Source organism: Crocuta crocuta, unplaced genomic scaffold, assembly GCF_008692635.1.
Source record: "Crocuta crocuta isolate KB4526 unplaced genomic scaffold, BGI_CrCroc_1.0 scaffold180, whole genome shotgun sequence".
Lineage (NCBI taxonomy): Eukaryota > Metazoa > Chordata > Mammalia > Carnivora > Hyaenidae > Crocuta > Crocuta crocuta.
Genome location: NW_027527549.1, coordinates 5,363,632 through 5,376,307, shown reverse-complemented (window position 1 = coordinate 5,376,307; position 12,676 = coordinate 5,363,632). Strand labels below are relative to the sequence as shown.

The 12,676-nt window shown below is 43.6% G+C and overlaps 1 protein-coding gene across 1 annotated transcript in view; it reads left to right on the top strand.

Annotated features, from left to right (window-relative positions):
• The window catches only part of TBX15 (T-box transcription factor 15), a 102,107-nt gene that overhangs the window by 72,739 nt on the left and 16,692 nt on the right, over positions 1-12,676 (top strand). The window contains exon 6 of the mRNA XM_077768039.1: positions 1,212-1,276. Coding sequence (XP_077624165.1) covers positions 1,212-1,276 — 65 coding nt within the window. The remainder of the gene's footprint in view (positions 1-1,211; positions 1,277-12,676) is intronic.

Sequence of the window (12,676 nt, the reverse complement as noted above, 5' to 3'; positions counted from 1 at the left end):
GACCTTTAAAGACTGTGGCTTTGGGAAATTCCACTCTGACAAAGTGAGCCAAAGAGGGACTTGGAAAGATTTGCTCCATAAGAAATGACTGTAGCCATCTTAGTGGATAAGGTCTGCAATGAGCAGAAATGGGAAGGTGGTCTTAAATAATGATACCTTCTTTCTAGAATTCCCTTCTGTTGAGAGTGCCTTCCATCCTTTCCTGAGCTCCCTCATCCCCCAGCCCTATGTCTCAGTTGCTTGAAGGTAGTGAGTCATTCACATCTGGTTTAGACGCAAAGATATCAAAAGGGCCTCCCATGGCCAAGGCTGGAAGAGGAAATGAAAGAGCACATGTGGAATTTGTTGGTCAGGCTTGGTCTAGTCTGGAGGCATGAGGGTGATATGTCCAACCCTCACCAAGTTCGAGGGGACTGAGATGAAAAGCAGTAGGCAGGGACTTCTACACTGGAGTTTGAGCCAGATGCTTCCTCAGGACCCAACCAACCTGGGTCACACAGTGGTTTGAGTCTTGTGATTTGCTTGTGAGCCTTGGAGACTGGATGAAATGCACTGTAGTCAGCCCCACTGAGTCCCTTGTTTACAGATTTTCCCTTGGGTGCAACTTGATAAAAGTCTGGCTACTTTTTTTTGACTGGCACTTTAGGTCATTAAGTGAATGATCTCTAGGTCTCTAGGAACAGGGAAAGGGCAACTTAAGTGAGATGGATATACAATTATCTGGTTCTTTCAGGCTGAGGTGGGTTGTGTGGTGGTCTCATTCCATTGGATTGGATTCACTAAATCCATCCATTCATTATTTACTCACTTGTTCACTCGTTCATCATTCAACAAACTCTTTTCAAGTGCTTTCCTGTGTGTCATGTACCATGGACTTGACCATTGCCCAATTTTCTATGTCCATGCCTTTGTTTGTCTAGGCAAGTGATTTATAGTCTTTTGGGGGTGGGGCAGGAAGGGTGAGCAGAGGAGTTTACAGTCACATACTGGGAAAACCTGGGTGTTTTAGGGAGAAGTGGGTCAGGGGGGTTAGACATCTGTGTGCCAGGCCCAAGTCCTATCTCAACTTCAATTTAAATCTCAAACTTAAAGGAAACTAAATAAAAACAACAGCTGTTACTAACAGAATGATTTTTGTTATTTTTCTAGGACCAACCTAAAAAGAAATCCGTTAATTATAAATACAACTTATGTTTTTTGTTTGTTTCCAGATCACCAGATTAAAAATTGATCGAAACCCTTTTGCTAAAGGATTCAGAGATTCTGGAAGAAACAGGTAAGAATAATTGGGAAAGAGACTCACCGACCTTTCTCTTCTATGTGACATTATTCCACCAGCACCCCATTTGTGTTAGCCACTATGCTGACTCAGGCAGAAAGAAATGGATGGCTGATACTTGGATCAAAGAGCTGTCCCTCAAAAGTTGAATTTTCCAACTTTTTGTTAACATGCTGTATGTACATCACCAGATCAAATCTCTCATGATGTTTTTCTCTTTGGTAATCCAGTCACTTAAAACAAATTTTATGGTGATTGATTATCATCAAAAGATTGCCACTTTTTCTGGTAAGTGCTGTAGGTGGCCACAGCACCCTGAGTGACATCTTTATTTTGCATTATCAGGAAAAAGGAACTGTGGACAAATTAAAGTTATCATAAAATTATTACTTTAAAATTTTTTTTAAGTTTATTTATTTATTTTGAGAGAGAGAGAGAGTGAGAGAGAGAGCATGAGCAGAAGAGGGGCAGAGAGAGGAAGAGAGAGAAAGAGAATCCCAAGCAATCTCTGCACTGTCAGTGCAGAGCCCGATGTGGGGCTCGAACTTACAAATCATGAGATCATGACCCCAGCTGAAATTGAGAGTCAGATGTTGAACCTACTGAGCCATCCAGGTGCCCAGAAAATTATTATCTTTAAGAGCTCAAACATTGTTAAGAAATTAGCCATTTTTCTCCTAAGACATATTCCCAAAATATATTAGATGTTGCCTACCTTAGTAAAGACAGTTTCTAGAACATGACCTTTCCTGATGGCCCAGGATTGTCATTAGGATTAGGTTGTCATATAGGGAAATTCTGAGGAACTGCTCACATTTGAAGGACTCTTTGCTATTACTGTAAGTGGACTTAGCAACATGCGTTTTTCTGGTTAATCCTTTCTTTCTCACCTTTCCTCTATAAAATTAAAATCTGTTATCCAGAGAGCCAGGAGAGAACTGAAATTGTCAGGAAACAGATTTATCTAAGGTTATACAGTCAGAAAAGTTCACTTCATATAAACCATACTGAAACCACAAATGTGACTACACATGTTTTATAAAGTGTGCAGGTTTGGGAATGTCTGGGTGGTCAGTCAGTTAAGCGGCCGACTTCAGCTCATGTCATGATCTCATGGTCTTTGAGCTCGAGCCCCACCTCCTGCTCTGTGTGGACAGCTTATAGAGCCTAGAGCCTGCTTCAGATTCTGTGTCTCTCTCTCTCTCTGCCCCTCCCCTGCTTGCTCTCTGTCTCTCTCTCTTTCAAAAATAATAAACATTAAAATTTTTTTAATCCATTTGTCAGTGGATAAAATTTTTTAAAATGTTTATTATTTTTGAATGGGTAAGGAAGATGTGGTTTATATACACAATGGGATACTACTTGGCAATGAGAAAGAATGAAATCTGGCCATTTGCAGCAACATGGATAGAACTGGAGGGCATTATGTTAAGTGAAATAAGTCAGTCAGAGAAAGACAGATACTCAAATGTGTTTCTTGAGAAACTTAACAGAAGACCATGGAAAAGGGGAAGGGGAAAAAACAAGTTACAGAGAGGGAGGGAGGCAAACCATAAGAGACTCTTAAATACTGATAACAAACTGAGGGTGGATGAGGGAGTGGGGGAAAGGGGAAAGTGGGTGATAGGCATTGAGGAGGGCACTTGTTAGCTTGAGAACTGGGTATTGTATGGAAACCAATTTGACCATATATTATATGAAAATTTTTTTAAAGTGTGCAGGCTTTGCAGTAACTATTTACATTAGTGTTCAGACATTTTCCTCATTTGGGGACATTTCTTTACATCAAAATGACACAGGTTGTCAAGAGTTATCTGTGCTATTTCTCTGCAAGAGTTTTCATAGACACTGTCTAGTATTATATTTAGAATCCCTTCACGAACTATATAGCACATTCTGGAGAACCAGATGTACGCTAAACATCATCTGTAGTGGTTATTTCCCTTACAAAATGACTAATGGCAGCACTTTAAAAAAACATTTTTTTTAAATTCCAGTATAATTAACATACAGTGTTACCTTAGTTTCAGGTGTACAATATAGAGATTCAACAATATTACTGAGTTCTCATCATGATAAGGGTACCTTTAATCCCCTACAGAGGCACTTCTTTATGAAACTCTTTTTGTATATTTAACTAGATTTAGATTTCTAGAAATTTTTATTTACCTCCAAAGTTCTTGAGGTTACACCTATGGATTGAAGTAAAATTCACTTGAACTTCTAGTTTGAAGATGACAGAATTGTGTAATGTGTTCTAGATCAAGCAACTGGTTAGTGGTGTGGCCACACTAGAACTCAGGCATGGGGACTCCAGGCCAAATGCTTTCCCGTTCAGCAAAGACTTTTGTCTTCAAAAGTCAGCCAGTGGGGAATGTGTACTCTTTCTGCCAGTTAGTTTATATTCCATGTTCAGGTTGGAGACTTGCCCATGAGCTGTTTCCGTTTGCTTCCTTTTCAGAGCTCTGCATCCTAGGCCTACTGAGGATCTTGCTAGCAATGATAAGCTCAGAATAGAATCTGACCTTTGATAAAGAAGCTTCTCGAGTATTTAAGATCTTTAGCTTAAGAGCTCATGGCTGGATTTTGGGGGTTCTTTGAGTTCCCAGATACTATAAGGAAAATTGTGTGTGGATGAGCAGATATGCATTTTTCTTAAGAGAGGTCTACAGCTTTCTCCAGATTTTTGGAAGGTTCTGTCACCAAAAGTTAAGAATTTTTTCCCTCGACACAGCAGGGGGGCAACCCTGATGACTTTAGTTATTTAACTACGTTCTCTTTCTTTCCCTCTGTATCTCTAGTGGCATTTAATATTTGTTTACTTTCGTCTTGGCACTCCAAAGGTTGTTCTGATTTCTTCTTTGCCTTTTATTCCCATTAATGTCCTTGTGTTTCAGAGGCGTGACTTAGAACAGAGAATTGGGATAGGCCATATCAACCAGTGTTTTGGGGCTCTGCTCTGGGAATTGGAGCCACACTTTAATCTTGGGAATAAGACTATGTGTCTTGAAGCATTTGCCTTGGTTAGGAAGTTGTGATGCCATCTTGGTTCAAGTCCTGAGGTTCTCCTGTCCCCTCACTGGGCTAGAAGGGAGCTAGGCGCATCATTTGATCCTGGCCCGGGTCTGCTTTGGGGCTGGTGAATGTCCCACTGCTTAGACAGATGGTTGTTTGTCTTGTGAGCTACTCTTCTTTGTAAGGACTCCAGTGGGGGCAGAACCATCACTCCTCATTAGCCCATTTCAGTCTCTTATTTATGTACAATTTTTCTGGTAGCATGGTGATTCTTCACTATATCTGGCTAAAACCTGCAGGCTATTTTATTTTAAGTAATGTTAGTAATTATGTGATCGAACACTTACTGTGTCCCATACCTTTTACTTATATTTTTTCCTAATCTTTATAGTCACCTATCTTTTGTATATATACGAAACTGAGGCTCAGAGAGCTTAAGCAGCTTCCTAGTGTCACACAGCAAAGCTGGAGCGCTGAATAACTCCCAGGCCCACGTGTGCACTCTGTGCTCTGTTCCTGCTGACAGTTTAAACTTGACATATTTTATCTTCGACAGGTATGGAGAATAGAACTCTTCCTCGAATATCTGATAATGTGTACTCATTCTCCGTCTGTCTTTGTAGACTTCCCGTGGCTTTGTCATCTGCTTGCTGTACCCTCCCTGTAAATAAGGGGTTCCCTAGAGGACAGGAAGTCAGGTTGATCTTCCTAGCAGGTGAAACTATGACATAATGACCCAGAAGGCCCCTGCCTCATGACAGGGCAAAGATGGATCATTAGCTATAGAAGCCATTTTTGTCTTCCAGTGCTCTGGAAACTAGATTAAAATAGACCTTTGGGGGCAAGTCTGGGGGCCCTTGTATTTTCTCTTTAAAAAACTCAAAATTACCTGATAATCAGACTCAAAGTCTCACTACTTGCCTGCGGGATCTGATAAGGACAAGGATGATTAGTGGAAAAGACTGGTGAGGCTACAGAGGATTATTTGTAACTCTTCTGGGATCTGGGAGTTCTGTGCCAACACCAGAATCCAGTCCATCACCTTCCAGCCAGTGCCTCACCTACTGCCCTTCTTGTGCTAACAGAGTTCTTACAAATCTGTGCTCTTCCCCATCCGTTTTAGACATCAGTGACTCATACAGAGGAGCATGGTTTGATGAGTTGCATATAAACGTACCCAAAACATACGGATTACATTTCCTTTAAAAACACATGGGCTTAAAAATTAAGGGGGGAAAGTGCTTGGCCAATGTTTTTTGGTTTTGCAGAACACAAAACATTTGTGGAATACTTTGGAGTTCCAGAATTTGCCAAACCTCAAACCAAAACACGTTTAGGTTTGTCGATCTCAATCTATCCCAGCACGATCCAAAGGCTCAGGAAGGGAAGGGTGTAGAGGGAAGATGGGGAAGACACAGCACCCGCCCTACTCTCTTCAAGTGCCTCTCCTGAGTCTCTCCCTCCCAGCCAGCCTCTCACTGCAGCACCCTCTGAGTATGGCCAGAGCACAGAGAAGAACTGAGGGGGCTGGGGTGAGGATGCTAATTCCCATTACTCATATATATTTTTTAAAATGTTTATTTATTTTGAGAGAGACAGAAAGAAAACATGAACTGAGTAGGGACAGAGAGAGAGAGAATACCAAGCAGGTTCTGTGCTATCAGAACAGAGCCTGATGTGGGGCTTGAACCCACAAACCATGTGATCATGACCTGAGCCAAGATCAAGGGTCAGACACTTAACTGACTGAGCCACCCAGGCACCCCTCCTCATATTTTTTTTTATACTTTAACTGGCCATTTTCTTTTCTTTTCTTTTTCCTTTCTTTCTTTCTTTCTTTCTTTCTTTCTTTCTTTCTTTCTTTCTTTCTTTCTTTCTTTCTTTCTTTCTCTCTTTCCAAATAGTTTATTGTCAAGTTGGTTTCCACAGAACACCCACTGCTCATCCCCACAAGTGCCCTCCTCCATGCCCATCCCCCCTCCCCCCCACATCCATCAGTCCTCAGTTTTTGTCAGCATTCAAGAGTCTCTCATGGTTTGCCTCTCTCCCTTTCCCCCACCATTTCCCCCCTTCTTCTCCCCCTTGTTCCTCAGTTAAGTTCCTCCTAATCCGCCTATATATGCAAACATGATATTTGTCCTTCTCTGCCTGACTTATTTCGCTCAGCATAACACCCTCAAGGTCCATCCATGTTGCTACACACGGCCAGATTTCATTGTTGCTCATTGCCATGTAGTATTCCATGGTATAGATAAACCACATCTTCTTGATCCATTCGTCCATTGATGGACCCTTAGGCTCTTTCCATGTTTTAGCTATTGTTGAGAGTGCTGCTATGAACATTACCCCTCCTCATATTTTAATGTAAAGAGATGCCATGGAGAATACACCTGGCTCCCGGCTCCTATCCCTTTCTCCTTCTCCTCACTGGGCACTGAAATGCCCCATCTGATTGCTGAGTCTGGGAGAGGGAACTATTGAGGACCTGCTTGCATAGAGCGAGTGGACATTCTGGGCCCTTGCCATCGGTGGTAAGACCAGCAGAGGAGGCCTGCCATTCTAGGGAGTGGTCTCAGTTCAGGGGAACTGTAGCCCACACGCTCAGCCTCCACACCCACGTGTAGTATCCAGATACCTTCATCAGTAATAGAGCTGGTATTTCGGTCTCCAATGCTTCAGGTTCCCAGGACTTTCTTGGACTTTATTCTGAGTTCAAATGAGGACAAGAGATGACATTCATTGGGCTTTTCAGAAACCCAACAGAAGCCCCAGTGAGTCCACGGTGTCATCCCTGTGGCAGCATCATCACCAGAACCTGTCACAGTCCTCCCTGCTTCTTTAGAAAGTATTCACATGCTTCTATGTGACAAGGTCACCTCTCCTCAAGCTGTACTTTGCATTCTCCTGTAATTGTGCCCCTGATGGCTAGTCTCCACCAGAAGTGGGGGGGGGGGGGGGGGGAGTGCATGTGTGCATGTGTCTGTGTGTGGATGTGTGTGTGTGTGTGTGTGTGTGTATATGTGTGTGTGTTCATGTTGAGGGGAAGAGTGGTGGACAGATGGTCCTTTTGGATGGAGACACTCATAGATTTTGCTTCCAGGCATTGTCTCTGCAATGGGAGGGCAATTGTGTTTACTTCCAAATTGTTCCTTCTTCTAGATTTCTCAGAAATTATGTGGCCCAAATCTGGCTTTGGGTAGGTTGGAGGAGATCCATGTATGTTTACTTTTAATCAGGCCTAGCCCCAGAGCGATATCCAGAGTTACGTCTGGGAGATTTCTCCTTCCAGGAGGAGACAGTAATACCTTCCTGTTCCTAGAGAGAACAGATCCCGTCAGCTTGATTGCTTCATGTCTTGTGGTCTGTGTTCCTGGGCTCTGCCTGGTGTTAGAATGTGAGTTCCATGGGGCGCCTGGGTGGCTCAGTGGGTTAAGCATCCGACTTTGGCCCAGGTCATGATTTCTCGGTTCGTGGGTTTGAGCCCTGCGTTGGGCTCTGTGCTGACAGCTCAGAGCCTGGAGCCTGCTTCAGAATCCGTGTCTCCTTCTCTCTCTGCCCTTCCTCTGCTTGCTCTCTTTGTCTGCCTCTCTGTCTCAAAAATAAATAAACATTAAAAAAATTAAAAGAAAAAGAATGTGAGTTCCAGTAGTCTTAGGCTATTTCTATAGTGCCAGGTACACAGAGTAAAATAATAATTGTTCATTTAGTTACAAAGCAGCAAACAGAGTTGGTGAGTGGCAGAGAAATTAAAAACCAGGAACTGGTTTTTGGGGTAAGTGAGAAACCTTACCCCAACCAAGGATGCATCAAATGCAATAATAGTGGAGAGCTGGTTTTGGACACAAATTAAGGGAAGGAAGGGTGAATCTACAAATAGGCTTAGTTTGAAGACTGGGGGCAATGTTGATTCGAATCTGAGATGGGCTGATGCTGTGGACACCGATTTAGCCTCATCCCAGGTTAGATGTACACACCCTTCAGGCCATCAGAGCTGGCTCTGAACAGTGGGGATATGCTTTTGCTAGTTTCAGAGTCTGTGAGCTCAGGAAAGAAGGAGTCCCAGAGACTGAGTCCAGGCAGAGTGAAGTTGAGAAAGGTCCTTCAGTTATGCACAGAGAGGTCACATTACATCTTCTTGGTTGGGCACTCCAGTGGACAGGGTCTTCCAAAGAGAAGACAAAAGTTATGGAGCTGAAGAGAACCAAGTATTTGCAGTGTGTCCCATAGCCAAGAAGTGGCCTCGGGAGTTACATCTGTCCACATGCCTGACGAGCCCACTGTGCTTAGCGAGTGGGAGCATTACAACTACGAAGACCTTGCACTTTATTTTATTTTATTTAAAAAATTTTTTTAATGTTTTATTTTTGAGAGAAAGGGAGAGAGTGTGAGCAGGGGAGGGTCAAAGAGAGAGGGAGACACAGAATCCAAAACAGGCTCCAGGCTCTGAGCTAGCCGTCAGCACAGAGCCTGACGTGGGGCTCCAACCCATGAACCATGAGATCATGACCTGAGCCGAAGTAGGACGCCTAACTGACTGAGGCACCCAGGCGCCCCCAAAGGCCTTGCACTTTAAAGGGATAGCCAGAGGAGCAGAAGGAAAGAGGATTCCATGGGTGTCTTAGTCCACATCTAATGTGAAAGTTTTGTCTCTGCTAAGAGTGGTTGCCAAGATTTTACAGAAAGCCCAAGTCAGCTTGGGAAATTTTATACAACTCCCAGGGACTTCCTCCAAAGCAAACACATACATAAAAAGGAGAGGATTGAAATTATGATCTGTCTGGGGAGTGAAAGGTTCTATGAACTTGTCTTAAGAGCACCATGGAGCACATAACTCTGGGTTCTCTCAGTATCCTTCACGCTGTTTTTGACCTTGGGCTTTACCTTACTCCCAGCCTCTATTGCATCTAAGACAACTGCAAGGGCGACTGTCCCATGTGATGTGGTTTCATTCAGATACTCCCAGCTCGTGTGGTGTCCCAGAAGCCACTGCTGTTGGTTCCACTGCTGTAGGTCCCCTGGTGGAGTGGCCCTTCCACAGTCCAGGGAACTGGTGAAAATTTTTAGAGGGGTATCTTTTTCTCTGTGGAGGCCACCTGTGGGGGCTTCAATCACAACACTCAGATCCCACTTAGGAACTATCAGAAAGGAGCTGGAGGTAGCTCCAGCCTGTATCATGGGGCACTGGGTTCATATGGTAACTGGCTTTAGTAGGTTGTCCCTTGCTGAAAAAACTAGAGGGCCTGCAGGATGAGGTGTATGAGGCAACGTGAGTAGAAGCTGATTCTCAGCCAGTTCTCCTGTTTGCTGGGAACGTGGCTGGTGGCTGTCCTTCTTGGCACCTAATGTCCCTTTACATAATGTTTCAGGGGAGAGCGATCTAAAAATGGAGCCATTAGCTGCATTACGGGAATGGATATATTTGATTACAGGAGGAGGATGCTTAATGAGGCTAATACTTAACCCAAAGGAAGGAATCTCCACTAATGTGGGGGGGGGTGGAGAGTTTGGGAGTAAAGGATTTTCCTATGACCCCCCCTTCAGCAGCTACTGTCCCAAGGCCATGTTCATAGAGTGAAGAATCACCTCCTCAGGCACACACAGGAAACCCTGTGAAGGTCCAGCCCTTTCTCACTAAACCCAGCACGGAATCAGAGTGCCTCCAGTGAGCGGAAGTAAAAAGGAAGGAAAAGGAAGAGTCAGCCAGATACTAGCCCTAAGGACAGGTCATCCATGCTTAGATCTGAAAGAAACCATTTCCCTTTGTGAGTTGGGGAAGAAGTGTGCAGGGTGGGTCTCCATCAAAGTCTGTTAGAAGAATTCCCTGTTACAATCAAGTGTCTCCAATCTTGTCCATGCCCTGACCTACCTCTTAAGCTGAACATATGAAATTACTATATTTGTGGGTCAAAGAGGTAAAATATCAGCAATTTTATATGTTCAACCTCGTATAATTATTTCTAAGATTGTGGATCATAAGTATACGATAACATTAGTAATAATCATTTCAGGGGTCCAGAGTTTCCCTTCTTATCTCCTAGTTGATTGGTATTGCTAGAGTGTTTCCCATTTTATGGATGGTAAAGCTGAGTAGAGTGAGGTACTAGCTTTCAGAATTTGCAAGTCCAGCCAATGGCAGCATCCAGAGGGTGATGTCACTGTCTTCTGTTAGGCACAGCTTGTCAGTCAGCAGACAGTGTTGCTCTTGTCCCTCTCTGGGTCCCTGTCGCTTATGAAGGCTCACATAGCAAGCTTAGGGCCAGTGTGCTGACCACTTGCCTTCTTTCAACCAGCATGACTTCCAAGTGTCCCCCTCGCTTTCAATTTCTATATATTTCTTTGCTCTCCCTAGAGCCATTGACTGTGTTTTTCCAGCCAATCTCATCCTGCTCATTCCTGGCAATCTTACTAGCCCCTATAGACTTTGCAGACTCTTTTGTTATCCCTGGCATGGGTGCCATTTAGCAGATCTAAAGTAAGTAATCAGCACTGGACTCCCTCTCAGGAACTGCTGCATCTACAGTTCAAGGTAACTGGCCCTGTGCTAGACTCTGGTGGCAGTGTCCTGCCAGACTCTCCCTCTTCTTCCAGGCCATGGCTGTTTATCACATCCCCTGGCTTATGGTCTTCCAGCCAGTATTTAACATTTTTCTCTGCCTTGTTATTTGTTCTCTCTCCTCTGTCATGAACCTTTTCCACCATTGTCCTCTTGGCTACATTGGTTTGCCAGGGAAAGTTGGCAGTTGTTTTATTATCTGTGGCTCTTGCCCAGAGATGGTGTCATCTAACAGAGTGACGTCTTTTTAATGGCTAACATATTGGAGTCTGAAATATCTGCAAGATAATGAGGCCTACAGAGGCTTAAGGGACACGTTCTCAGTTCCTTGAGGAGAGAATGAGAAATGGAATTAGGTAACCTGCAGGTCCCTCCGCATTCAGTCCAGAACCAGAGGGCTGACACAGTTTTGAATTCCAGGGAAATAAGAATGTTTTCTCCTGTTACAGGTCACAACCTGAGCAGATGGTGGGGTTTGTTTGCTTGAGTTAGACCAACAGTCCTCACGCTTTCATTATGTTTTCTTCTCTTTTTTGGATATATTTTGTCTTTAATCCATATGCATTTATTAAGTAACAATTAGGAGGGAGTAGTATCATTATCTACATTTCATCGAGAGGGAGACTGAGGCACGAAAGGGTTATAGAGCCTGGCCAAGATTGCACTGATATGGATCAGGTTTTCAGTATCAACCCAGGCAGTCTGTCTCCAGAGCTCTTGGTTTTCTTAACCACTGTCCTAATCTGTGTCTCATGTGATTACCAAATTAAAGTTTGACCATTCCGGTCAAAGACAAAGAAAGTTACTCTTTTAGTTAGCCTGCTTTGTGTCATCAGGGATTTTTATTATACTTCCTGAGGCAATGAAAACTCCTTCTGGAGTCCCATTGCCACTCATTCAGACTCCACTAGACATAGGGTTCCCAAGCTGGGGATCACTGGGGAAAGGAACAATTTTCTCAGCTCAGAGTGTCTGTCTAGTGGACACCTGTTCTGCCACACTCTGTAAGGCACATCAGTGGTGACCCGTCAGCATGTAGATATACTTATTGTACCATCAAAAGCCAAATTTTGAATGATGATTTGTGGTTGTTGTTACTGTTTACAATTTGAAGACCTCTGCTGGGGGTCTTGTAGAATATTCCTGGACAACAAATAATGTAGGAGCCAATTCCAGATCCAGGAAAGAAGGAGGTGTGGAAGGTCTGCCCTCACCTCTGTAGATTGAAGGACAGTCTAAGAAAAAGGACTAGAAAGTTGAGATATGGTAATTAGATCGGAAAGAACAGTATATTCTGGTTATGTCTTTTCAAATGCTGGAGAGGAAGAGAGAGGAAAGAAGATCCCAGGTACAGTACCGCCCATGGGATAAAATCCAAGCACCGAACATGGCATAAATATCCATGGCATCTGCCCCATCATCTCATCTTGCACCTGGAGCTCCAGTCACCCTGAACTATTTTCAGTTCCCAGAACATGCCTTCTCTCCCATACCTCTAGGGCTTTGCATATACTGTTCACTCTCCTAGGAAAGTTCTTTCTGACTCTTGTCTGTTTGGAAAATTGCCGAGTAACCTTTAATATGAAGCTGAAGTAGCTGCCTTTTGTGGTGTGCTCTTGGAGTTTTCCAGGTATAAGAAGTATTTCTTGCTTGGTTCTCCCTGGCATCTCCTACATATCTTCGGTGTAGCACTGATCACACAGGTCAGAATTAGTCATTTACATAATGTTCTCTCTTTCTTCTAAGTTTACTTATTTATTTTGAGATAGCACACATGACCGGGGGAGGGGCAGAGAGCAAGTGGAAGAGAGAGAATCCCAAGCAGGCTC